This window comes from Aulostomus chinensis, chromosome 24 (assembly GCF_037954235.1).
Source record: "Aulostomus chinensis isolate RoL2024-O1b breed Wild chromosome 24, RoL_Achi_v1.0, whole genome shotgun sequence".
Lineage (NCBI taxonomy): Eukaryota > Metazoa > Chordata > Actinopteri > Syngnathiformes > Aulostomidae > Aulostomus > Aulostomus chinensis.
Window position 1 is genome coordinate 16,560,753 of NC_141343.1, and position 25,018 is coordinate 16,585,770.

At 44.1% G+C, this 25,018-nt stretch overlaps 2 protein-coding genes across 3 annotated transcripts in view; both read left to right on the forward strand.

The window, feature by feature from the left end:
- LOC147238955 (uncharacterized) overlaps positions 1-7,348 on the forward strand; it is a 27,239-nt gene extending 19,891 nt beyond the window's left edge. Inside the window, 13 exon segments of the mRNA XM_086196577.1 lie at positions 230-394; positions 476-610; positions 701-739; positions 820-960; positions 1,353-1,447; positions 1,753-1,776; positions 1,984-2,416; positions 2,596-5,742; positions 5,893-6,043; positions 6,124-6,306; positions 6,439-6,549; positions 7,063-7,178; positions 7,265-7,348. Of these exon segments, the coding sequence (XP_086052703.1) occupies positions 230-394; positions 476-610; positions 701-739; positions 820-960; positions 1,353-1,447; positions 1,753-1,776; positions 1,984-2,416; positions 2,596-5,742; positions 5,893-6,043; positions 6,124-6,306; positions 6,439-6,549; positions 7,063-7,178; positions 7,265-7,348 (4,824 nt within the window).
- Positions 7,325-25,018, forward strand: part of LOC147238956 (uncharacterized) — a 27,115-nt gene continuing 9,421 nt past the window's right edge. Inside the window, exons 1-25 of one of the 2 annotated variants that reach the window (XM_086196717.1) lie at positions 7,325-9,493; positions 10,856-13,003; positions 15,745-15,806; positions 16,308-16,340; positions 16,423-16,599; positions 16,691-17,016; positions 17,111-17,301; positions 17,471-17,605; positions 18,258-18,356; positions 18,476-18,507; positions 18,917-19,764; positions 20,480-20,514; positions 20,603-20,755; positions 21,073-21,201; positions 21,910-21,948; positions 22,260-22,385; positions 22,566-22,692; positions 23,174-23,323; positions 23,448-23,482; positions 23,672-23,836; positions 23,918-24,052; positions 24,143-24,181; positions 24,262-24,402; positions 24,712-24,791; positions 24,885-24,908. In XM_086196717.1, the coding sequence (XP_086052843.1) occupies positions 11,099-13,003; positions 15,745-15,806; positions 16,308-16,340; positions 16,423-16,599; positions 16,691-17,016; positions 17,111-17,301; positions 17,471-17,605; positions 18,258-18,356; positions 18,476-18,507; positions 18,917-19,764; positions 20,480-20,514; positions 20,603-20,755; positions 21,073-21,201; positions 21,910-21,948; positions 22,260-22,385; positions 22,566-22,692; positions 23,174-23,323; positions 23,448-23,482; positions 23,672-23,836; positions 23,918-24,052; positions 24,143-24,181; positions 24,262-24,402; positions 24,712-24,791; positions 24,885-24,908 (5,186 nt within the window). In that variant the 5' untranslated portion in view covers positions 7,325-9,493; positions 10,856-11,098. Of the gene's footprint in view, positions 9,494-10,631; positions 13,004-15,744; positions 15,807-16,307; positions 16,341-16,422; positions 16,600-16,690; positions 17,017-17,110; positions 17,302-17,470; positions 17,606-18,257; positions 18,357-18,475; positions 18,508-18,916; positions 19,765-20,479; positions 20,515-20,602; positions 20,756-21,072; positions 21,202-21,909; positions 21,949-22,259; positions 22,386-22,565; positions 22,693-23,173; positions 23,324-23,447; positions 23,483-23,671; positions 23,837-23,917; positions 24,053-24,142; positions 24,182-24,261; positions 24,403-24,711; positions 24,792-24,884; positions 24,909-25,018 lie in introns of both variants that reach the window. The other variant, XM_086196718.1, reaches the window with a different exon arrangement.

Genomic DNA, 25,018 nt, shown 5'->3' on the forward strand with positions numbered 1-25,018 from the left:
TGTTCATTCACTTCAGCTTTTCAATCCGACTCCTCTCTGCCCAAATGAATCTTCTCGAGATGGAAAGTGGAATGGAGCATAAATCAGTTTGTAGGTGTGCAGAAAGCCAGACGAAAGCAGAAGCTCAATTTAAGTATGAGTGGAATTATGAGTGTGTCTTCAGGACCTCAAAAAAGTCTTTGGTTCCTTCTTTTGGCTAAAAATGAAACCTTAAACATGTGTCCCGTAGGAGGCCAGCAGTCGTGGTGCAAAGAGCCCAACAATCATGTTGACCGGTTTGCCAGAAACGCAGTACAAACACGAAGACATTGCCGAGCTGGTCTGGTCGTATTTCTCCAAGCGCAGCCTTCAGTCCCTCTACTACAATGTGATAGTCCTGCCACTACAGAGGAGGGTGAGGACGTGACTCCAGACTGCTTAAATTCAACAATGGTTTTATTTCCTCTAATCTCCTCTCTTATATTTTCACCACCAGGCCTTTGTGTATTTCGAAGATTGGACCTCATGCTGCAATTTTGTCCGTGATCACTTCAAACGTCCGGTTTCTGTTGGCGGAACCCTCCTCCATGTCCACTTTGTCCTGCAGTCCATGAGCCCTGAGTCCAGAGAGGTACGGACACTGAGGAAACCACTTAGAGGCAGCCTGGGTTTTGGTTAAACATCGCTTTTTAACCATCTGCCACTTCTGATCTTTTCACAGGAGGACATGTATATATCTCTGATGAAACTGAGCAATGCTGTGAGTGGTCAAAGCATCTCTTAAAATTCGTGTAAGCGTTGGACTCCTGGTCATGAACACCAGCTCCTTCTTGTTTTCAGCATGTTTCAGCACCGGAGTCTCTGGAGGAGCGGTTGCTCTGTGTGGAGATCTCTGGGATTATGAAAGACACCATTCCCAAGGTTGTGGGACTGGTGGCCTGTGTTGCGCCTTTTGTCAACTTCCTGCCACTTGCTAACAGGGTATAAGGACACTAACATCTTTTTATTCACATATTTAAAAGCCTTGCCTGATGGTTTTGCATCGGATTGTTGTCTGGTTAAGGTCAGCCAGACCGGTGCCAACCATTTTATGGGTTGGGTTCTGTTTTCAGCATGACACAGCTTGTATTTCGTTCACCTAGAATATCAGTATCTCAACCACTCAGACTTATGCTGAGATCAGTTTGGGAGTGACCTTCTGTTTATGTTATGCCTTTATAGGATATAGGCTATAAGCAAAATAATGAAAAATGTTGCCAAGATTGTTGTAATTCATTGATTGTGGCTTTTCCCTCTCTATGTGTCACTGTCTTCATCTCTCCTTGCTCTGTCTCTCTTCGCACTCCCTTACCTGTGACTGTCCTCCTACTCAGATTTGCATTGAGATGGCCCAACCCAGCAGTGTAATGAAAGTGGTGGAGAAATGTAACGGGCTCTTACAAGACTATGCTAAAAAGTTTGAGACTTGGTATGTTTACATCCTCAAAGATAAGGGGTTGTGGTTTGTCCTTTGATAGTGGCCACGGGTTCCATCTTCTTCAACTGCGGTGTAACGTTCTTGTACTGGAGGCAAGCTTGTGTTTGGGAAACGTCTGTACTTCTGTCCATCCTGATTAATTATGCCTTTTGTATTGGCATCTATTACTTGATGAAACAATGTCAATTTGTTTCACAGTTACTCTCCATTATATTTAACCAACTAATTTTCATGAATGTATTGAATTTTTAATCCCCTTTTCTCACACTGAAACTCCTCTTCCTCCTTCTTCACAGGACTAAAGTACAACGTTTTGAGACGTAAGTAACGATTTCTCCTACGGATAGGTCACAGCAAGCTAACTGTTGAGTCGGGGTTAACTTGTTTTTGATGAATCACTGAAAGCATTTAGGTTTTCTAAAAATTCAAACACTGGGTGAGCATTGTGTCTTTAACAAATCTCTCTACTGAGCCACTTTGTGAAAGCAACACTTTTTTCAACAACCTTTTTCTGTTTTTGATTTTAGTATGAAGAGCCTAAAACAGCATCTCCAAGATTCCAGCAAGAGCACAATTAACCTTGAAAGAAACAGAGCAAATGCCAAAGCCAACCTCCCACCTGTGCCTCAACCTCTTGTGGATTTGAGGAGCCCTGCTTCTCCTGAATCTTCAGACCCTGCTGGATCCAACATTTCTGAAGTTGTCACAGCAGGACCAAGTATGACTGATGCAAGAAACGAAGCTGGGGAGGGTGACTGTCAGACGTTAGAAGCTGACAACGCCATGGATTCTATTAGTCCCAAGGCAAATGTCAATGTCGAGAAAAGTAAAGGACACGTAGAGGAGGGGGTTTCAAAGTCTCTCTCTACAGAGGGAGAGACTTGTACATCTATCAGTTGTGGAAGTGATGTCACCGCAGGACTCGCCAAAGGTGGCGTGTTGCACAAGGAGAAGAAGGAGGTGGGTCCTGCTTTAAAATTTCACTTGAGATTTGACAACTGGTGCATTCGTGCAGCACTGGCTCATCTACAAACTAATGAATGTCATGTTGAATCTATGAAGAGAACTAGCTTTTATTTAATTGCCTATAATTAGATAATTCATTGTTTCAGGGATGGAGTTCTTTGTTCCCCAAACAGGATCAAGCGGATTTTACCCATGACAGTGATTTCCCAATTGTCCATCAGCTTCATCAGGAAAACTTCAACATGGATGACTTTGTAACTGTTGATGAAGTCGGTGATGATATGGAGAACGTAAGTGTTGACCTGCCTGTCTCCGCCAAGACGATGGCCTCATCCAAGGATTCAAAGAGACGAAGCTTCAGCGTAACATCTTCCAAACCTTCCGCACCTTCCCTGAAAGACTCCAAGACCTCAACCTTGTCCTCCTCCAACACAAGTACAAAGGACAAGACCACAACGAGACTTTCTAAGAGTGGCGAGGACATCTCAGAGGAGCTGTATGAGGTAGTAGATTCTATTGAAGACGAACTGCTTCCAGATGCCAAGTACACAGAAAGTTCCGGTAGGTGGAGCTTAGGAGGAAAGACTGAGAAAAAGCAGACATCGGATGTTAGAAAACCTGTCAGTGATGAGGAGGCCACATTCAAGATTTTAGACTCTGTAGATGATGACACAGCTGTCGCAACAAGATCTGCCAGAGGAACAAAGGGAAGATCAACAAATGCAAAAACAACTCAAGTGGAAAAGCCGAGGAGGAGCAGGCGCACCCCTGCTTCACAGGATGTAGCCAAAGAAAAACCACCAAAGAAGGAGGAAGAAGAACCTTTGAAGGAGAGCACACCATCAAGGATGAATGATCCTCTTATGAAGGAGGAGGCAACATATCAGATCCTCCACTCTTTGGAAGGCAAGGTTAAGGATGATCCGCCAACTGCTGTGGGAAAAGTAATAAGAGGAAGACCAAAGAAAGAGGTTGTGACTGAAAAACACAGCACACCTTTTCAAAAGGGCAATAAAGGGTTGTCCAAAATCGTGGTGAATGAAGAGGTAGCAACATATCAGATCCTGGACTCTGTTGAGGAAGAGGTCAAGAATGATCCACCATCAGCTGGGAGAAAAGGAAGGAGTGGAAGACCAAAGAAAGAGGTGATGAATAACAAAGGCAGCATGTCATTGGGGAAAGACCCTAATGAGTTGTCCGAAACTGCGCTCAATGACGAAGAGGCCACATTTCAGATCCTGGACTCTGTGGATGACAAGGTTCAGGATGATTCATCAGCTGCTTGGAGAAAAGAAAGCCAGGGTTCAAAAGAAGAGATGGAAACAACTAAAAGAGAAATTGCATTATTACTAAAGAATGATAAAGACTTGGCCAACATGGTAATGGATGAAGAGGAGGCAACATATCAGATCCTGGACTCCGTGGAGGAGGAATTTAAGAATGATCCACCAACTGAAGCAAAAAGAGGAAGGAGGGGAAGAACGAAGAGAGGGGTTAGGACTAAAAAAGGCAGCATGTCATTGCAGAAAGACCATAATGAGTTGTTTGAAATTGCGGCAGATGAGGATGATGCCACATATCAGATCCTGGATTCTGTGGAGGAGGAGGTTCAGGATGATTCATCAACTGCTGGGAGAAAAGACAGCCAGGGTCCAGAGGCAAAGATTGAAACGACTAAAAAAGAGATCAAGTTATTACAAAAGGATGATGATGACTTGGCCAAAACTGAAGTGGATGAAGAGGAGGCAACATATCAGATCCTGGACTCTGTGGAGGAGGAGGTTAGGGAGGATTCTCAGACTGAAGCGAAAAAACGAAGAAGGGGAAGACCAAAGAAAGAGGTTCCAACGAAAAAAGTCACCACCTCATTGCAGAAAGATCATAGTGAGATGTCCAAAATTGCAGGAGATGAGGGCGAGGCTGCATATCAGATCCTGGACTCTGTGGAGGATGAGGTTCAGGATGATGCACCAACTTCAAGAGGTGAAGAAAGACCGGCAGGACCAAAGAGAGAGTTTACAACAACTGAAGAAGACACACAAAGTGCATCTGAAACAGCTGATGAAGAGGAGTTGACCTTTCAGATCCTGGACTCTGTGGAGGAAGAGATGGTTGACCAGCAGCCCCTTATGGAACAACCCAAGAGTCCAAAAAATCACAACTGCAAATTTCCCCAACAAGAAAACAAAGAAGAAGAACCTGTCTATCAAGTTGTAGATTCTTTGAGTGATCAAGTTGGAGATGAACTGTCTGATAGAGCGAGGAAGGGAAGAATGGCAGAAGAGGAAACACAAAAGCCCCAGAGCAGTACTGCAATACTTGGAGGGCAGAACAAACAAACCAAGAGAAACACAACAGCTGTGACAAGGTCTCTGGGGTACCTGGATGAAGTGAGTGAGGAAGAGGAGGATTACCCCGACGACACAGCTGAGGAGGAAGAAGTGAGGGAGAGGCAAGCGTCCGCCAAAAAGAAGCAGCTGGTAAAGGTGCGTGGAGATAGGAAGACCACGGAGAGGGAGGACAGTAGGTCCAGGGAACGAGACGAGGAGCGAAGGAGTCGGAGCTGTAGCAGGAGTGAGAGGAAGAGGGGAGAGCAGGAGGGGGAGCTAGTGACTCTGTATGAGGTGAGAGCAGATGAGCCTGGAGAGGGAATTAACTCAACAGAGGTGACGAGTGCTCAGGCGACCCTGGACGAAGTGAGCGAGGAAGAGGAGGACTTCTCTGATGACATGGTCGAGGAGGAAGAAGTGAGGAAGAGGCAAGCAGCTGTAAAAGAGAAGCGGTTTGCCAAGGAAGAAGAAGAAAGGAAGAACCAGGAGAGGGAGGAGAGAAGGTCTGGTGAACAAGAAGAGAGGGAACACAGGAGCAGCGGCGAGGGAACGAGGAGGACAACGGAGGAGGAGCAAAAGGAAGACGTGACAGCACCGGAGAGCCGAGAGCGAGCCAGAGACATCACGGAAGAAGAGCTGCAAGCACTGGTCACTCTGGATGAGATTGTAGAGGAGGAGGAGGAGGAGGAGGAGGAGGGCAAGCCCTGCCTACTCAGCCAGGAGGATGAATCAGCGGGCTCCATAAACCCAGAGGTGAAATCAGCTGATGTTTCATTTGATTTTAATACTGTTGAGGGAGTCAAGGAAAGGAGGACCAGAGAAGAAGAGGAGGAAAAAGACAGGAAACAGGAGGAGGTAGACGACAAGGACAAAGTGATGGCAGGGGAGAAAAGCGCAGCAGGCAACAGCATGGTACCGCTGGACAAGGAGGGGCATGAAACAGCACCGCCCAGCCAGGAGGACAAATCGGTGGACCCCTTTTACCTACAGGTGATTTTATTGATCATTGAAACCTGCATGACTTTAAAACAGCGATGAACTCATCTCTTTCTTTCATGGATGAGTGGCAGATAAGCACATTTTAGAAGCAAAAAAAAAATCAAAATACTAAAGCTAAAGGTGTCTTATCTCTTTTGTTAGACGGTGATGACCTTGGATGAAGCAGGAGATGATGGAGAGAAGAAAGAGGACAAAGGCCAACCTAAAGAGGAGGAGGAGGAGCAGGAGGAGAAAGAAGCGCCAACACCCAACACAAGAGGGAGAGGCAGGAAGAGGAGCAGACGGACTCCTGGTAACGCTCTTAAATGCATCCTAACACCACCATTTACCTTTAAGGTTTCCTGTTGACCACAAGATCGTCTTCTACCACAGTGAGAAAATCAACTCGAGGCAAAAAAGGGAGTGAGAAAGAAGAAACGCAAGCAGCCGGCTCTGATGTTCCACCTCCCACTTCAGTTGTGGCGCCCTCGTCTCTGGACCTGGAGATTAAGAAGACGGCGTCTGCTGGACAGGAGCTGACCGCGGAGCAGCTGGACAACCAGAACCAAGGAGGAGGTGAGGGCCAGGGATGGGTTGTCAGTGCCAGGCTAACAATTGAAAACAAGGAAATCATGAAAGATAACATGAAGGTTTCATTTGTTAGAAAGGTCTGATGGGTGTTCCTGTCCTGCTGTTCTCTGGTTGCAGGTAAACGTAAGAGCGAGCCGGTTGGACCTGAAGCCAAGAGATCTCGCTCTCAGTCTCCTTGTGTTGCTGCTACCTTTGAACTGCCAGCATTCAGACCTGACAACCCTCTAGGTGACACTCACACAGCGCAAATAAGGCTACCGTATCTGACAGTAGGTTAGTTTAGGGTTCTTTGGAGCAGGGCAGTGTGGGGATACCTGTCCATACAAGCGTATCACCTTCAGGAGGCAATGGTTCGCATGCTCCCAGTTTGGAGGAGCAGCCAGTGGCATAGAAGCTGACAAATGTCCTGCTCCAGACCAGGACGGTCCCCTTGTTCATTGTCAAGATTGAAACTCTTCTTGGGGGACTTGAAACCCACGCTGGTTGGCTTAGGGAACTACTTTTAGAATATTTTCACTGCCCGACTATCTTATCTTGCTGTCAAATAACCTTGGTCCCTGGGCCTACATTCATGACCCGTACAACTATTGTATGATGTAGAAATTCACAGATGCCATTCACTGTCCTGCTCCAGATTAGCTACAGTGGAGACCATGTAGGTACGGACTGCAGACCCTCATACACCTAACATCAGGAATCCAAAAATACCCTTCTGATCACAACATTGTGCTACATTTTCAGGTCAGGAGTTCCTCAGGTCGGCGTATTTCTGTAACGTCTGCGCCGCTTTCTACCTGAATGAGACCACCACCAAGGAGGCCCACTGTTGTAGCCAGACACACTATGACAAGCTCAAGGTACACACTCGCTCACACACTCACTCACTTACAAAGCTGAACACACTCTTGGCTGACTTGTTTTCCTTTCTTTTCTTCCTTTTCAGAAATATTACCAAGAGCTTAAAGAGAAATCATCAAGAACGTCAAGATGAGGCCCCATGTCTGATTCAAACTACTGTGGTTTCTAACTGAACCAGTAAAATGTCTGAAGTGATGATGAGAATGACCTGGTTCACCACTGCGGCGTAGAAAACTAATGATATTGATGTCAATGCTTCATTGAGACCAGAACACTTGGAGAAGATGGTCAAGTGCTTTAAGCCTGCATTCCTGGGGAGCAGCCAGCAGGGGGCAACTCCACCGTATGGAAGAAGAACTCAGTCAACATATTCTTAACTATTTACTGAATTGCTTGCTTCAAGTTGTCCTCAGTGCTATAAAATGTTCATTCAGTATCAAATAAATGGTCACCCTGGATGACCAAATTGACCAAAATTGTTGAACTGAAGGCGTCAAACCGACAGCTGACGTCAGTGCGTCCACCTCTTGATGAACTCTGTCGGGTCTGACAGTTTTAAGTGCCTTGGCGGGCCTACAGTTGCAGTTGTCATGCATTGGTCGTGTCCTGGCTACGATGTGCCGTGTCATCATGGAGTCATTGCTGTTACATCTTTGAAAGCTTGAACATGCTGATATGTCGTGAAAGTCTCATAATGTCCATCCTGCCAGAACCAGACAAGAACACAGAAACCCTGCTCTAGGGAGCTGTGACCCACGCCAAAATTAGAATACCTTTCTGTTTTAGATTAGTCAGTAGTGAATGTTATACACAACTCTTGTTATCATAACACAGGCAAAGACAGTTTTGTAGAAAAGTCCGTTTAATGACATTGATTGTGGTATGCTAACATCAACCACCGACTGTTGTTTGCTAAGCTAACTAGCGTGGGTCTCCCCAGAGGAGAGTCACTCATCTGGCACTGGAGATGATGAGCAATAAGAAATGTTTTCAAAAGGTTAGCTTGTTCTTTTAAGACTGTTCTCAACAAACTGGGGTTGAGCATTGACCGTTTGATCCACCACTCAAACATTGTGTCAAAGAAGACTGAACAGAAGAGGGCGCTGTTCCTCCTGATCAAGCTGTTCGCTTGTGTTGATTGTAAATGGAAGTTGTTCCAGGCAAACTAATAGATTTCTGTTATATTCCTACTGTGCGGATGATTGACTCAATGAAAAGACTGCAGTGACATACAAATCGATGCCCTCTAGTGGTCAAAGTCATAGCAAAGCATGTCAAGGGAGAATCACACGGTGCTTAGTGACAAATTTCATGTGCAGCATTAGCTGCAAGGATATAGTGCTTGGCTACGACAAGTCAACGACCATTCTAATGTATCAGTTTGATTTTAGTTGCTAGTCACTGCTCAGATTAAGATTTTATTCACAATCACATTAAAAACTAATCCACTAAAAACATTCAATTTAAATTTATGATGGTGCTTCAGAGCTTAGAACCCTCATCTAACACAAGGTGTTATTTACTGTGATTACTTCTGTTCTAGTTTTACTTCCATTGGTGTTGCTTTGAACAGAATATTTTTATTACCTTTAATCTTATTTTTTCTTTGTTACATTTCACTTTTTTTCAAGAAAAGATACTTTTGCTGTTCACATTCTGTTCTTATTTTCAGTTGTTAGAGATGTATAGAAATACTGCTTCAAATAAATGTCATCATTCAGTTTAGCAGATGTAAGGCTTCATAGAACTGATATGTTGTGTTTTATGTTTGTCACTTCCAGCATGTTTTATGAAAATGCTAAATTTCAGTGTCCTGCCAAAAATTCCCCTTCACATAAAAAGTTATCTCACTAGTAAAATCTGTTTAAGAACAATTCTGTCGATGTTTATCATTCTTAAAGAATATTTATCAATAATTCTTGAATGTAGTACCAAATATTAGAATGATTTTTAAAAAAACAAGACTGATTAAATACAAATGTAATACCATAAATAAATTACAACAGGATTTTTTTTTAATTCTTAATTTTTTATTCTATAAATGTACTCGATTGTAAAAGTGCTTTCTTGACACTTCGGGAACAATTGGGTGTTTTGATCCGGAAATTGACATTTGTCAACTATTCACAAACTCATGTACAATTTTCATTATGAAGCAAAATACAGGCTCTTATTCTGAAGGCTGCTTTTTTTTCCTCTTCATTCACTTCCGGTACAAAGATTACGCGATCTTCTTGTTTGGCTTGCTTGCTGGCGTCCCCACAAGGAACAACGAGCTAACTGAAGATTCGGGATAAACTTCATGTAATAGAAGGTATGCTGGAAAAGAAACGTGTTAAAGACGGTTTACCGGTGCACTGACTCGGTATTTGTGTGCCGGGAATTGTTCTGTGTGTCTGTTCCGACCCGGGCCCGCTGTGAAGGCACATCCTCGCCTGCTAGCAGGATTTAGGCATTATTTGAAGCTAGTTTATTCCCCCAAAGTCGTCCTGCTCCTCAACATCGTGACTGTGAACCAGGTGTTTGTGATATGTGAGAGTTTAAGACGCCAAATCCGCTGTAGGAGATGTGACAACAAATGCGGTATTTAATGGCTTAAAATGTTTGTCTGGAGCCGTCACTTCAATTTTTTTTTGTATCCAAAGCTTTGAGGAGTGATTTTGAATGCACATTTTATGTTGATGAATCACTGAATAATTAGGAGCATGATCACTAAATGAAGACACCATGAAAATCAACGTGCTGCATTCAGAGTTGAAGAACGATTCTTATCATGTTCGATAAATCGTTCGTAGCTCAGTCCATAAAATTCTCAGTTGTTTTATCAGTTAATTTCAGATACTTTCTCAGAAAATAAATTGATGTATTTAAATCTTCAACAATAGCATTTTACCAGGAAGAGACTCTGAAATGGACAATCAATTATCAAAATAATCAGGAATTAATTTTTTTTCCATTTATTTTATTGTTGCAGCACTTGACACATTCATATGGTTCCCATCTTAACTCCATTGCTATTAAAACATTAAAAATGTGACGATATGGTACAGAAAAGAGTCGTATTAGCTTATTCTCCAGCCCCTCCAGGATTTACACTGACTGCAGTGCTAGGGTCTGGGAAGTTTTGGAATCCAGTTGTCTGTTTGTTTTCTAAATCAAATGATTGATCTATCATTTTGAACATTTGTTGTTTTTAAATTTTGCCCTTCCAGTTGGTTGTTTTCATGATCACCAGTTAGCACTGAGGTCACATTGGAAATCAAGGATTCACTTCTGTGCTTTTCTTCACGTCTTTCAGGATGATCCATTGTGACATTCTGAAATTGAATTGTGACTTGTTCAAGTTTTGCAATGTCCCTTTTTTTCCTTGCTGGTGCCAGTGTTAGGTTTCCAGCTGAGACAATAATGAAAAAAGAAATAAAGGGTTTTGTGTCCGTCTTTGATGTTTACAGCTGAATGTCTGTTCCGTCCTTATCTGTGCGATGCTGCTTTTGCTTCCTGTGTGCTTTCTTACTAGTGAAGACCAGGAAGTGAAACAGACCAAAAGATCCAAAAGGAGGCAAGCCACCCCAGACTCCCCAAGATGCGACGTCCCAGATGATCAAATGTTCCTCTTCAAGGTTCCATGGTCCAGTCCAGTGCAGTAACCCCTTCTTTTGTCTTTGAACTGTTTCAGCTTTTCATTGATTTTGGAACATTGTACTTCTTCGACTGCTCCAGGCCTTCTAACAATCCTTCTCAGGGGAGGGCTCCCTGAGAGCTTGCTCCTGATTGGCCAGCAGGCCACCCCCTACCCCCTGGCTCATATTAAAGCCCCTTGTACTGACATCCTTTATCCCGATCAGCCGTGACATCCAAACCCTCGTCACCCACATGTGTGGCCATCAGTCCCCCCAAGTTTTTGAAGACCGCAGACACAATGTCTAATCCCCTGTATAACCCTTATGCCTCTGAAAACCAGAGAAGACTCTCTGGTATTCAGGCAGAGAGAGAATCTCATAGAGTATCTTCTCACCTGGGACATGGATCCAGCCTCAACTCTTCAGGAAGTCCTTCGACGTCTCCTGACAACTCTGAGCAAAGGCTTCCATCGCTGGTGCCCAATTACAGGTCTGAACGTAGTAGCGCTTCAGTCAATGAGGACATACAGAGGTCCATATACATGCACCTTAGCAGAGCCAGAGAAGAGTCGAGGCAACTCGGCAAACAGATTCATCAGCCTGTGGATCAGGGCACTCACAGAATTGAGTTGCTTTCCTCCTCGGGTACAGGAATGATGTCACACCCACATACTGCTGGGCATTCTGAAAATCAAAGCAGTCATGGCTCTGTGAGCCAACTGTTGAACTACAGCCAACCAATTGCTGATGACAACTCCACTTTCTACACGTCGTCTTCTTCATCCAGCTATTTAGATAGCGGGAACTCAAGGTTTAATGTCTCAAAAAAAGGACAACACGATATACAGTCCATTCCAGGACTGGGAGATTACGACTATCCAGGACCAGACAAATCTCATGCCGTCACAGAGCCCAGTCGACCTAAATATACCTCAGAGTCAGCGGCCAACATCCTTATGCAATTTGGACTTGAAAAGGAGGACTTGGAACACCTCATTGCTTACCCCGAGGACCAGATCACCCCTGAAAATTTGCCATTCATTTTGCGCCAAATCCGCATGCAGAAGGTTAAGCGGGCTACTAATGCTGATAAGTCCAAACGGAACATCCCTGATCCTCCACCCCCCAGAAGCACTGGTGGAATGGACAGTTGGACTAGTTCCCGAGGGGCAGGGATGCCCCAGGAGGAAGTGCCCTCTTCTCGTCATCAGCAAAGTAAAGTGATTGATTATGGACACACAGGGAAATATACTGGAGAGATGCGGGATGAAATGGGAAGTAGAAGATCTGAAGGTGGTGGCAGTGAGAGTTTGCTGTTGGGCAATTTTGATAGCAGCAGTCATCACAAAGAACTGCTGCCAAAGGGAGGGAGAAGCAGTGCCTTGGGGTCTTCTCGTGACCATGCAACTCTCAGCTCCTCTTACAGTTCGCGGCTGACCTCTGAGGTGCCCTCAAGCAATGACCAAACAATCCTGAAATCTTTGTCATTGCTAATGAAAGACACAGATGTCAGAGTTAACACATCAGACGCCTCCAAACCCTTATCTTTGAAAGAACTGAAAGCTGACCATCAACCTACGTCAAAATCGCGAACCTCCAGTGCTCTGTTTCATGGTGGGAATCCCAGCCGACCCGGTCTTGTTGTCATTGACAGTAAATACAACACTAAAGGCCACACTACAAATGATGGACAAGGTTCAACTGTTGCAGAGCAGAAAAAACAGTCACAGCAGCAACAGAATTCACAGAAACAGCTTTCACAGAAACAACAGGAGTTGAAGCAGCGGGCAAAGCAGCCAGAGCAGAAGCCACAGCAGCAGCAACAGCCAAAGCAAGAGCAGAAGCAGACCCAAAAGGCCCCGATGCAGCAGCAAGAGCCAACGCAACAGAAGCAGTTCACGATGCCGGCACAGATGGGACGGGCAGTGTGGCCAGCTGCTTTCTCTGCAGGACAGCCATATGTACCGGTTACCCCTACCTTTCACATCCCAAGCCTCTTTGACGTCATGAGAAATCCACTGTTGCTCCCTCGCACCATGCCAGTTCCCCCAGCCCAGCCACCCTCCAATAGTCAGCCTCCTATGAAGGGGCCAGTCTACAAGGGTTCTCCGTCACCAGACATGATGCATGACTATGCTGCCGCCTCGCCTCGAGTCTTTCCACACACCTGTTCTCTGTGTAACAAAGAATGTACCCAGATGAAGGTGAGTAAAAAACTGTTCTGTGTCCTTGTTTGAATTTTAGGGACTCTGTTACTTTTGTCAAATTCTGTTTATTTAAATTCTGCCTTTTATTTACGTGGGACGTTTTTAAGAACTGAATAATTATGTCTTTAACGGTCAAAACACTCAAGCCAGGATCTGCTATGGCTACTATTCTCTGTCAAAAGCTGATCCATCATGGTTATCAGAGTTTTTATGATTATATGATATGAGTATTATTTTAGATGACCATAATGTTTCCATTAGGCGTTTTGATGTCTTGTTTACAAGAACCTGTTGGATCTCATTGTGTTTTTCGGGCGATTTGATGTGAAGGGACAACTTCATTGGTAGTTATCTCTTCAATAACAAGATATCTTCAAGAGATCTGTGGTTGACGATGGCACACGAGCAAAGATGATGAAAATCCAGCAGAACTCAACAACTAATCCGCCCAAGGTTGAGTGAAGACGGCTTCTTACTTCCCATATTTAATATTACGTTTGATTTATAAATATTTCTTCATCTTGATAAGTTGTGTTGTATCAATTAGGAATCTGCTCCAAAAAACGGATGTCACTAAAGTCTGGATCCAGTCAGCCAATGCAGATATCCTTATTTCATGAACCCTTTTTTAAACATTTATTTTAAAGTTGGCTGCGGATTTTATTGCTGAGCCTCTTTCGCATATTTTTTTTTACCTTAGTCTTACCAGCAATAAATTCCTAAAATCTGGAAGTCAGTCTTTGTTCTCCCCCTGTTTAAAGGGGTTCAACCCACACATGTAAATAACAACAGACTAATTTCTACATGATGTATTTTCGCTAAATTGTTTAGTTGGTCACTGACGATCCTCTCAAAGGAATTTTTAGAATCAAATATTTCATCTCCACTCCAATCTGGCTTTAGAAAACAGCACAGCACTGCTACAGCTGCACTGAAGGTCCTAAATGATTTAATTGAGGCTCAGGACAGCAAAAAATGCTGTGTCGCTCTTTTTTATTGATCTGTCTACAGCATTTGACAGAGTTGACCACAGCCTGCTGCTATAAGCCTTCCATCACACTGGCCTATTGAAGCATGCAGACGCCTGGTTTGCCAACTCCCTATCCAACAGTACAGGACGTGTTCAGGTAGCTGGAACTACCTTGTCTTCTCTGGAAATTACCAAAGGGGTGCCCCAAGGTTCATTGCTGGGCCCCATTTTATTTTCAATCTACATGAACAATTTCTGTAATGACTTGTCAAATGCCCTGTATCATTTTCATGCAGATGACATCATTATTTATTGCTGTTCAACCTCACTCGCTCAGGCTTTTGAGTTTTTACAAGCTTCATCCGGTCTCATTTATTGGATCTTAAATTGGTTTTAAACACAGATGAAACCACCTCATGGTTCCTGCTCATATGAAGGTGCTGCCACAGAACATTACAAATATTGTAAGCTCTAAAGGAAAACCTATGGAGCAGGTTTTAAATTCTTGACGATAGGGAAGTGCTTTATTTGAGCGCATCATCGAAATGTCTCAAGTCCTTGGATGCTGTTTTTCATTCGGCACTGATATTTGTCACTGGCTGTTGTCCTCTCACCCACCAGTTTGAATGGTATATGAGATGGAACTCGCCTTCTCTGAGTGCATGCAACACATATGCACTCTTTGGCTGACCCTCATTTATAAGGTTCTTTTCTGCTTGATTCCGCCTTATAGATGTGCTTTATTGCAGAGAACAAGCAGTGGCTATACCTTGCGTTGTTGTACTTCACTTGTTCTATCTGTTGCGGGTAAGAACTAAATTAGGAGAAAGAGCTTTCAGCTTTGCTGCCCCCTGGGCATGGAATACGCTACAGCCTGAACTGAAAGCCCTGAAGTTATTCCACTTGGAGCTTTCCGTTCTATCATGGCAGGAAACAATTAAGCAGCGCCTGTGTTTTTAAAATCTTAAACTGTTTTTTTTTATTGTTGTGTTACAGCTCTTGCACTTTTTTACTGAAAATGCTATGTTGTTCTAAAACTGTTCTATGAGTTGTCTGTTGACCTCTTGGCCAGGTCACCCTTGCGAAAGAGATCCTGATCTCGGTGGGTTGTCTTATCGAGTTAAATAAAAGACAAAGTAAAATCTGATAATTTTGTAAAAATGCTTGATTTAAAAACTGGATATTGGTCTTTGTCCATATACCAATGGTCGGTATTTTGGGAAATATTTGTTGTCTCAAAAACTGAATCTTGTTTTGTTTATTTGTTTTGTTCTTGAGCTGATGTTCTCTGTTTTTAAAATGAGTGTGCCCCAAAAAAAAGAATTTCCGTTGAAGAAATGGTGACCCTGAGTTTTGGCCAGGTGGGCGTCTTCCTTCCCCGTGTTCCCACTTCTCTACAGCTCACATGATGGTGTCCTGATCCTCATTTGATGCTAGCCCCCTGCCATGATGACATTCACCTGAACTGGACAGTGTGGAAGAGCCGGAGAAGAAGTAGTTTGTTTTTTTTTTAATTTTTGTTGTGATTTATTTTTACCTCTTGTTTGTTGCATTTCCTGTCTGTAACTTGGTGCCCTTGAACTCTTTCTGGTAGGCCAGCTGAAGTTGTAAAGGGAACTAAATTGTCTTCATGGTTTTTGTGGTAATGGTCTGAATACCAAAAAGGTGCATTTATTTCTCAACTGACATTCTCAGTCTTGTGAGATTTTTGTGTTTGCAGTAAGGACAAAGGCCATGTAAATACTACATATTTTGTTTCAACTACTAGGATTGGATCTCTCACCAGAACAGCACCCTTCACCTTGAGAACTGCAAATTCCTTGGGAGACAGTAAGTCTTTAGTTTTGATATTGAATTGAATGACTCCTGTCAGAATGTTTGTTTTTGTGTGTGTGTGTGGAGGGGGGGGGGGTACCTGCCTTAACATTACTTGATGTTTGAATTGAGGTTTTTGGCTTACATGGTTATCTCAGAAAACTTGCTTTTGGTGCATGCCAGCTAGCATGGTGCCGAGGCCCTTATGGATCTTAGTTGAGGGCTCTCAAGCACATGAAGGCATCTCATCAAGAAAGACGTGTAGGAACAACTTTTAGGGAAAGTCTCTTCCTGTCCATCGTCCACAGAGCCAGACAAGAAGATTAAGACCTCTTTCTTCTCCATGCTGCATTAGGAAGCTGAAACCTTTGCTAATTAGCTTTGCAGAATGAATTGTATAATGGTAGTGGGTGGGAAATGTTAGCATACTTCCATCAAGTTAGCAATTACACTTAACAGGCGAACGGTAAAAAATGAGACTTCTGTTCTCTGGTAAAACGGTTATTTTCCCCTCAGGTACCCAGATTGGGATGGTGAGGTTGCTCTCAGGTAATTTTCCGTCAGTCCACATCTTGCTTACTTTGGCCAAAGTTCTTCTTCTACTGTTTATGTACTCTTCTCTTACTCTCAGTGATACGAGGAGCAAGCCTTCCTCCTCAACTTCCCAGCATCATCAACACAAAACCAGACATGGAAGCAGCTCCTCTCCCTGCTCGCCTGATCCTCGTTGGCATCGCTGCTCTGAGGGTGGAAGAGACAAACGAAGGAGCCGATCACGATCACCGCACTCCTCCAGATACCGCCGCAGGTTCTTTTTTGTTATGACCAGATTGTGAAACACTGGTTACCCATTGAGAAGTCCAGACTTTTAATTGTACGTTAAATCATACTTTTTTCAGATCTCGTTCTTACTCCTCTACCTCTTCCTCCGACTGCTACCGCTCACGTTCGAAGAGCTACGAGAGGCGGCGCGACAGGCATTCATCGCCAAGTAGGAGCTATGAGAGACGATCATCCCCAAATAAAAGTCGGGAAAGAAGGAGCTATGACAGGCGTTCATCACCAAGAAGGAGCTGGGAGAGGCGGTCCTCACCACAGAGGGGTCGGGAAAGAAGAAGCCGTGACAAGCGTTCATCACCACAGAAGAGGGAAGAGAGATCATCCTCTCGAGGAAAGAAGTCTACCAGTGCAGAGAGACTTGCCAAGAAATTGCTTGAGTCATCAGGTGTGAAAACTCGTTCTTAAGATCCCCAGCACTTGAGAATTGATGCTGTTCATGATGCGACCAGATTTAGATGAATCGTTTTTTGTGTCTCTAGCTGTCCAGTCTCTGTCCAAACAGTCTAATGTGGAAGCTGTGGTCAAAACTCTGGCCCCTGCCTTACTGGCTGAATTGTCAAAGATGAAGTCGTCGTCCTTGTCCTCCACTCCTTCCTCTTCCAGAGAAGAAGGATCATCTTCGGCTGCCTCTTCATCTTCCTCTGCAATGAAAAGTTCTGCAAAGTCTAAGGTGAATGTCATATTTTTCAGTTTTGTTGTAAAATGGATCTTTTTCATGAATGAGTGAACCCTTTGATGTGAAGGCATGTTTACCTCGTGAGTCCTCTATGATTGTAGGTTTCAGTTGTTTGTGCTATTCAGAGCGTTAAACTGAAGCAGCTACTTTCTGTTTGTCACAGAGTGGTAAAGCTTCACCTCCGACCATGCTGACTCTAGAAGGAGTTCCTCATTGTCTCACTCATGATGAGGTGGTCACTGCTGTGGAGCAGTTTGGAAAAACAAAGTCAGTTGTCCTCTTCCGAGCCCAGTTGGAGGTAATGTGTGGTTTGGTTAATAACACACTTATGGGCAACTAGTCTCCCTTTCAACTATCCCTAATTTATCCTTGGCTGTTTGGTATGACAAATATTCAGTGTGCCTTTGTATACATATCACATGAAGTCATTTCAGCCCATAACCACATTGAAGCAAATCGAAGACAAGTAAGTTCTAATTATGGCAGGGGTTTGGCCTTACCTTCATAAGCCCATCTCTTAAATTTACATCAAAAAGGAGAGGAATACAAGTTTCTTGAATGTACGACTGTTGACGATGTACATTTTTAGATCTCTTTTGGTAGGAATGTAGCTTTTTACACTTGAAGCTGTTCACCGTCCAGTCACAGTTAGGCATGCTAGCTGTCCCTGCTACTGGAGCGGGGAGAGCAAACGGGCACAGACACTGTAACAAGCAGTCTGTCCTCCATTTTCTGTTGCACACCAGGGACTTCACAAGAATCTTAAACGCAAATAGCAAAATGTAGATTCTGTTCTCCGCAGAAGTTTGATGTTTTCGACTCGCAGGTTGGACGTCTTTACCAAGACTTTGGGAGCCATGTGTGTCAGTCTTGTTTTGTCTGAACAACTCATAAGTGACGAGGTGATCCTGACCACTGTAGTTATGACAAATGTGTGTGCATACATACAGGCAATCGTGTGTTTTGAGAAAGAAGAGGACGCCAAGAGTTTGAGGAACACCAAGAGCTTCACCCTGAAAGGATTTCCCATCTCTGTCGCTAGGGAAAGGGTATGACCCAGTTTGCTTGTTCCTGAGGAATTTGTCCTATCCTGCTCTTGTAAATATGTCTTTGTAGTTGAGTGGTCACATCTGGACTAATGTCACTCTGATGTTCTGTTTGACTGCAGGAGTCTCACAAGGAACAGAAGAAGCCAGAGAAGTAAGACATGTTTCATACAAACCTGTAACAGCGCTGTAAATACTTTTGATTGTATCAGTTACTAATTAGTATGAAAAGTCATCAAGGTTTATGTAAAGGATATGAAAGAGGAATCATTCAAATTCTACATGTTTTTCCAGACCTAAAACCTCCCAAAGATTTCCCCTTCGATTCAGTAGGGTTGCACACCAGTCAAAAAGCTTGAGTCAGCTGAAGCTGCTCATGACGCTGGCTTGCAAGCTGAAATGTTGTTTTTCTGTCTACAAACCCGAAACATCAAGTCATTTTTCAAGAGATTTCGGACCTTATTGAATCTTTTAACAATTCTAACATTTCCACAGGAGATACTGCAAATTGATGAATGAGCTATGAAAAGCTCAATCTAACTTTCTTTCTTTTTTCTTCACAGAAAAACTGCCACACTGAGTACCGCTAAACCTCAAACTGCAGCCAGAAAAACTGCAGGGGGCAACCTTCCCGGTAATGAGAAAACAACTGAAAAAGCTTCTGTGAAAGACCCAGCAAGGGATGCAAAACCCCCCAAGCAGACAGTGAAAACTGTAAAAGTGGAGGGGGATGTGACGAAACCGCAAGTAAAGAAAAGTGGTGTTGCAAAAGATAAAGGTTTGCCTAAAAAATTGGAAACCAACATCAAAGAATCAGGGCTCAAGAAATCAGCTAAAGGTCCCAAGATGGTCCATGAAACCAAGATGTCTGCTTGTAAAGGAGAAACACAGAAACCTGAAAGTCCCACAGGGCCGCCGACTGTAGTAAAGGACAAAGAAATGTCTGAAAAGACAGCAAAAGAGAACTCCACATCTACGACTGGAGGGAAGCGGCGTGACGTAGAGATGTCCAAACTGGAGGACTGCAAAAGCAAGGTTAAAGAATCCGGTCCAAAGCAGCTCAAATCAGAAGCTGAGACCAATGACATGAAAGACCCAGACCCTCCCGAACTCGGGCAACCCAGAGCTGCGGGTTCAGAGCCCAAGAAAGTTGAGAGTTGCACGGAAGGCAAGGAACAAAATCTGTCAGCTGTGGAGACGGTACCTGACAAACCTGAAGAGAGCGAAGCAGCAGCCAAGCTGAGAGACGGAGCAGAGGCAGCAGCAGTCAAGGATCCCTCTGGTAATTTACCTGGGTTGACAGCTGCAGCAGAGACTGAGCGGGAACCAGCAGCGGCCACGTCTGTGGAGGCAGTGACACCACTGACCATCGGCGAGATGGTGGAACAGCACTTGCATCAAAAACGCATCGGTAAAACATCAAAGAGGATGTGTTTGCCTGTCTGCTTCTCACTTGATACCTGTCTCATCCCCTGCAAGGCCAAAATCCTGCTTGAAGGCCTTAGCAGCAACTGCCCGTCCGTCCCATATTCATCAATGCAATTTCTCAGAAATGCCTTGAGAAGATTTCCAATTTGGTACAAATACTTGCGCTGAAGTGTATTGTACCATTCCGATACTCACCAATAGGTGACTCATGCCCACAAAGATATTTCTGACTGTTACGCTACAAACTGTATGTTCAGCTTGAGGCGTCTATGAGGCTGTCCAGAGTGACCCTTGATGAAGTCCTGCTTGATGTCTGTGGCTCACTGAGCATCCAGGTGGATGGAGACGTGGCTTCACCAGACAGCCGCCTGGAGAGACGGTAACCAGATCCTTGGGACAGTATCGCTGTTGTTAGCTGTCACTCCATTAGCTTCAAGCTCAACAAATGTGGCTGGCTGTCTCTGCATTCTGGAGCAATGAAGAAGTAAAGAAGGAGGGGAGAGACTTCTTTATGGGCACACGTCACCTATTTATGAGTATTTTAAAGGCAAATTACACCTTTTGGGTGAGGCATCACTTAGAGGATGAAGTGACAAGAATTTGGGGAGGTCACTGACAGGAGACGTCGTGGAAACATACAATCAGAATGCTGTATTTCTGAATTCTTTCATAAGAATTTTATTGACTCTCTTTTGCAGTTTGCCTCAAGATGAAAACCTGCTTCTCAGAAAAAGTAAGTTCGTTGTCCTCTGCTGATGTGCACCCTTCTTGATTTTTATTCATAACCCAACCGTGCTTGCTCGTTATCTTTCTCTCCCCAGTTTTGTTCACTTGGAAAGAAGCAGTTGTTGATCACCAACCTGCCCGAGTATTCCCATGGCTGCTACACCGAGCAGGACATCGTGGATCTGCTAACGCCGTTTGGATTTCAGTATTCTGAGGAGAGCATTTATGTTATTCCTCAGATACGCATGGTACGCACCAGTTAGCAGCCTGCTTCAGATCTGTTGGTGGCTTTTGTTCCTCGTCGTCCTTTATACGACAGGCATCGTCCAAAGTCAGAGGTCTGGTGTGGTTCTGTTAATAATCACAGAAGCACAAGTACTGGACAGGAGGGGGAGCATAGTGAAGACAGCCATGACCAAACACGTTGGTACAGATGGAGTAGGATTCAGCCCTGAGGTTTTTCTCTTTGCTTTAGGGCTACAACTTTTTTTTTAACCTTATCACTGCATTTGAAAAGCAAAATATTTGATATTTAGTCATTCATTTTGTGTCATTTTGCTTTCAGGCTTTTGCATTCATGCCAACAGTGGAGGATGTGCTCAGCCTGATGAAAGCCAGGCAGGGTCTAAATCTCAAAGGGTCCAGATCTAAGCTGCGTCTTCACGTCTTGGGTGGCAACGTTGCAACAACACCGGTATGCACTTGCACAAGCTTTAGCAGCTGGTTCCCCTCTGGTCAGCGCCTCTTCAAATTATTACTTCAATTAAAAAGTGTATACCCACAGATAGATGCCCCCCCGCGTGACTTTGTGACAGCAGAAAGAGCAGCCACGTATATTTAAGCTAAGGTTAATTGCAGCTGCTGGCTAACTGGAGCAAAAGTTTCTAAGTGTCTTCTCCATCCTGACGTTTGATCTCATATTCACAAACACTAGGATTGTGGGCGGCATGGCTCAGGGGTAGAGTGGCCGTCTAGCAACCGAAGGGTCGCCGGTTCGATCCTCGACCCCGGTGACCATGTCAGTGTCCTTGAGCAAGATACTGAACCCATAATTGCTCCTGATGAGTAGGTTGGCGCCTTGCATGGCAGCCTCACCATCAGTGAGTGAGTGTGTGAGAGAGAGTGGTGAATGAGACGACACTGTGAAGAGCTTTGGGTGCCGCTAAGGTAGAACAGCGTTGTATAAATTGAGTCCATTTACCATGCTTAAACATTGCACCTTCTATTTGACTGCTTGTCTTTGCGGGAGTACGATAATCACCTCAAATCGTTTGACACGTCGATGTTTCCAGAAAGTCCCCGATGAATAAGAGCTGTAAAAGTGCCTGAGTCTGGTGTTGTGGTCGCTGCGTGCATGGGTTGTACAGTGAAAATCATTCTAACGCTGATGTTTCTGTTTCAGCTCGGCTTTTATAAATCGGTGATGAAGCTGATGAGTTCTGTAAGTCAACACGCTGTGTTCTCATTCTGCTCTGTAGGAGTCATTTTTGATTGCACATGGAAGTGGAGGTGCCCTCTATTGCCTTTTCTGTCTACTTTTTAGAATGCACATTTTCAATTAAGGCACTCATGCATCATATTTTCATTGAAAGTGAAGTGCAGTGGAGGCCCCCTAAGTTATAACGAGGGAGCAGCTTGAAAATATGGAAAGCAGTTGCAATCAAAGGAGATTTCCATCAAGATTGTACATTGACAGCAGTGTTTGTGGGGTTTGTTTGTGATTTGGATTCTCACTCCCTGTTTGCTACACAGCCTGTGGCTGATCACGGATCGAGAACCATCTTCGTCAAGAACATCTTGCCAAGCGAGGCCAGGAATCTCAGGGAAACTCTGAGGAAGATTGTCTCTGTCAGAAACTTCTTGCCTCTCCTGAGCAAGGTAGAACATCATGCAGACTACTTACCTGCTGTGTGTTTGATCCTGGAAAGGAGTTCCTGTGTAAAGGTTCAGCTGGGGACCGTGCATTTCCCCCTGGGTTAAAGCCCCTGTCAGGACCTAAGATAACTTATGTCGATGTTTAATAATGAGCATCCAACTTTGTCTGTGTTTGTGCTTCAGGTATTTATAGAACTTGAGTCGGATGGTGATGCAGATCTGATAGGGGTTTGGTACGCCCTCCTGAAGCAGCCTCCTACCTACGAAATCCATCGGCTGAAAGTACCGCAAAGCGCCTGTCCACCACTCTGTAAGGATCCCGGAAAAATAAATGATCCAAATGAGATATAAGGCTATTTAAAACAAGCTTTGAAAAAAACAGAACAAGTACGCGATCGATACAACATATGTTACTGGAGGCCTGACTCAAGCAATCAGTCAAGCTCATTTATATACCACCTTTCAAATAAATGAATTCAGATTCAGTGTACATTCCAAACACTCACTCAACACAAGAGATTGATGTAAGAAACATAGTTGGAGGCAAATGCACACTGCAAAATCCAAATATAGTCTAGATATGAATCGACTCAAGCAAAGTAACAGTGCCACATCAATATTAGCCTCGTTCAGTGGGTGCAAGACATGACACAGGTCGAGCTGATGCTGAAGTGTAGAGCACCCTCAGCAGGACAATGGTAATCTGAGCAGCCTGCAGTGGCAGCACCATCTAGGAAGTGAGCGCTGTAGATGTTCAAGCTCCCAGTAAATCTGCCTCCTTTTCTGCGTAGCTCCCCCGACAGAATTGCTGCAGTTGCTGGGGCAACGACTCAGAGTATCAAAGTTTGGTGTTCCAAAGGGTAGCGCTGCACCCTTTTGGCTCACCATGACAACCACACCCTTCCTCTTCCCGACCGTGTCTCCTTGGTTTGTCATCCCAGGTGAGAGTGACACTCATTTAGAGACCATCAGTGGACAATTAGGTTTGATAACTGGAGACATGCAAAGTTGAAAATGTGTAGCTGACGCTCAGTAAACTCAGATTTTTGATTTGTTCACCCCTAGAGTACCTGACGGTCACAGGCGAGGACACAATCCAGGTCAGCCCAGTTCCCTTCGCTGCAGTTGTTTTTCTATTTTTTAGTAGCACATTAGAATAACATTCAGAATAACTTACTACACAATAACCTGCACCAAAAAAGATCAAATGATGTTAGAATGAACCCCATTTCAGTTAATATGCCCTTATTGTGAAGGGCTCTCATGAACCTTAAACACGTGTCCCGTAGGAGGCCAGCAGTCGTGGTGCAAAGAGCCCAACAATCATGTTGACCGGTTTGCCAGAAACGCAGTACAAACACGAAGACATTGCCGAGCTGGTCTGGTCGTATTTCTCCAAGCGCAGCCTTCAGTCCCTCTACTACAATGTGATAGTCCTGCCACTACAGAGGAGGGTGAGGACGTGACTCCAGACTGCTTAAATTCAACAATGGTTTTATTTCCTCTCATCTCCTCTCTTATATTTTCACCACCAGGCCTTTGTGTATTTCGAAGATTGGACCTCATGCTGCAATTTTGTCCGTGATCACTTCAAAAGTCCGGTTTCTGTTGGCGGAACCCTCCTCCATGTCCACTTTGTCCTGCAGTCCATGAGCCCTGAGTCCAGAGAGGTACGGACACTGAGGAAACCACTTAGAGGCAGACTGGGTTTTGGCTAAACATCGCTTTTTAACCATCTGCCACTTCTGATCTTTTCACAGGAGGACATGTATATATCTCTGATGAAACTGAGCAATGCTGTGAGTGGTCAAAGCATCTCTTAAAATTCGTGTAAGCGTTGGACTCCTGGTCATGAACACCAGCTCCTTCTTGTTTTCAGCATGTTTCAGCACCGGAGTCTCTGGAGGAGCGGTTGCTCTGTGTGGAGATCTCGAAGATGAAAGCAGACGCCACTAAATTGTTTTTGGAAATGGTGGCGTCCATTGCAAGATTTGCAAGTGTTCTTCCACTCGCAAACAGGGTACAAATACAAATTCTTCAGTCTTTGAGAGAACTGCGTGGTTTATTATCTGTGAAAATGAAGGCTCCACAATTTGGTGCAAATGTGTATTTATTAATTGAAAAAAAATAAAGCAAAACAATGACATATTGTCCTGATACTGTCAAAGTTACTGCATGGAGCACAAGTATTCTCAAATAGCACAGCATCAGGTTTGGTGGCTGTCTCAGTCAAATATTATTTTGAACAATGAGTAAAAAGTTAAACTGATGATTTTTTTCCCTTTAAGTTTGTGACTATCTTCATCCGTCCCGCTTTGATTTTCCTCAGATGTGTATTGAGATGGCCGACCCAAGTGGTCTGACAAAGGTGGTGGAGAATTACAACTTACAGGGCAATGATACAAATTGGTGTGTTGGTTTTCCTTCACAATTGTCTTTACACATGTAGCTTTTCTCCCATCCTCACACCAACACTGATGTGATCTTTATTTCTCTTCTCAGGAAACTCGTTCAGCGCTGTGAGACGTAAGTCTACCACTTTGTAATTTATCTTAATAGGTTAGAAGAGAGTCACTGAAACAGTTACTTAAGGCCGCTACATGCTAGTGGCTTTGCTTGTCCTGTGGATTCACTCA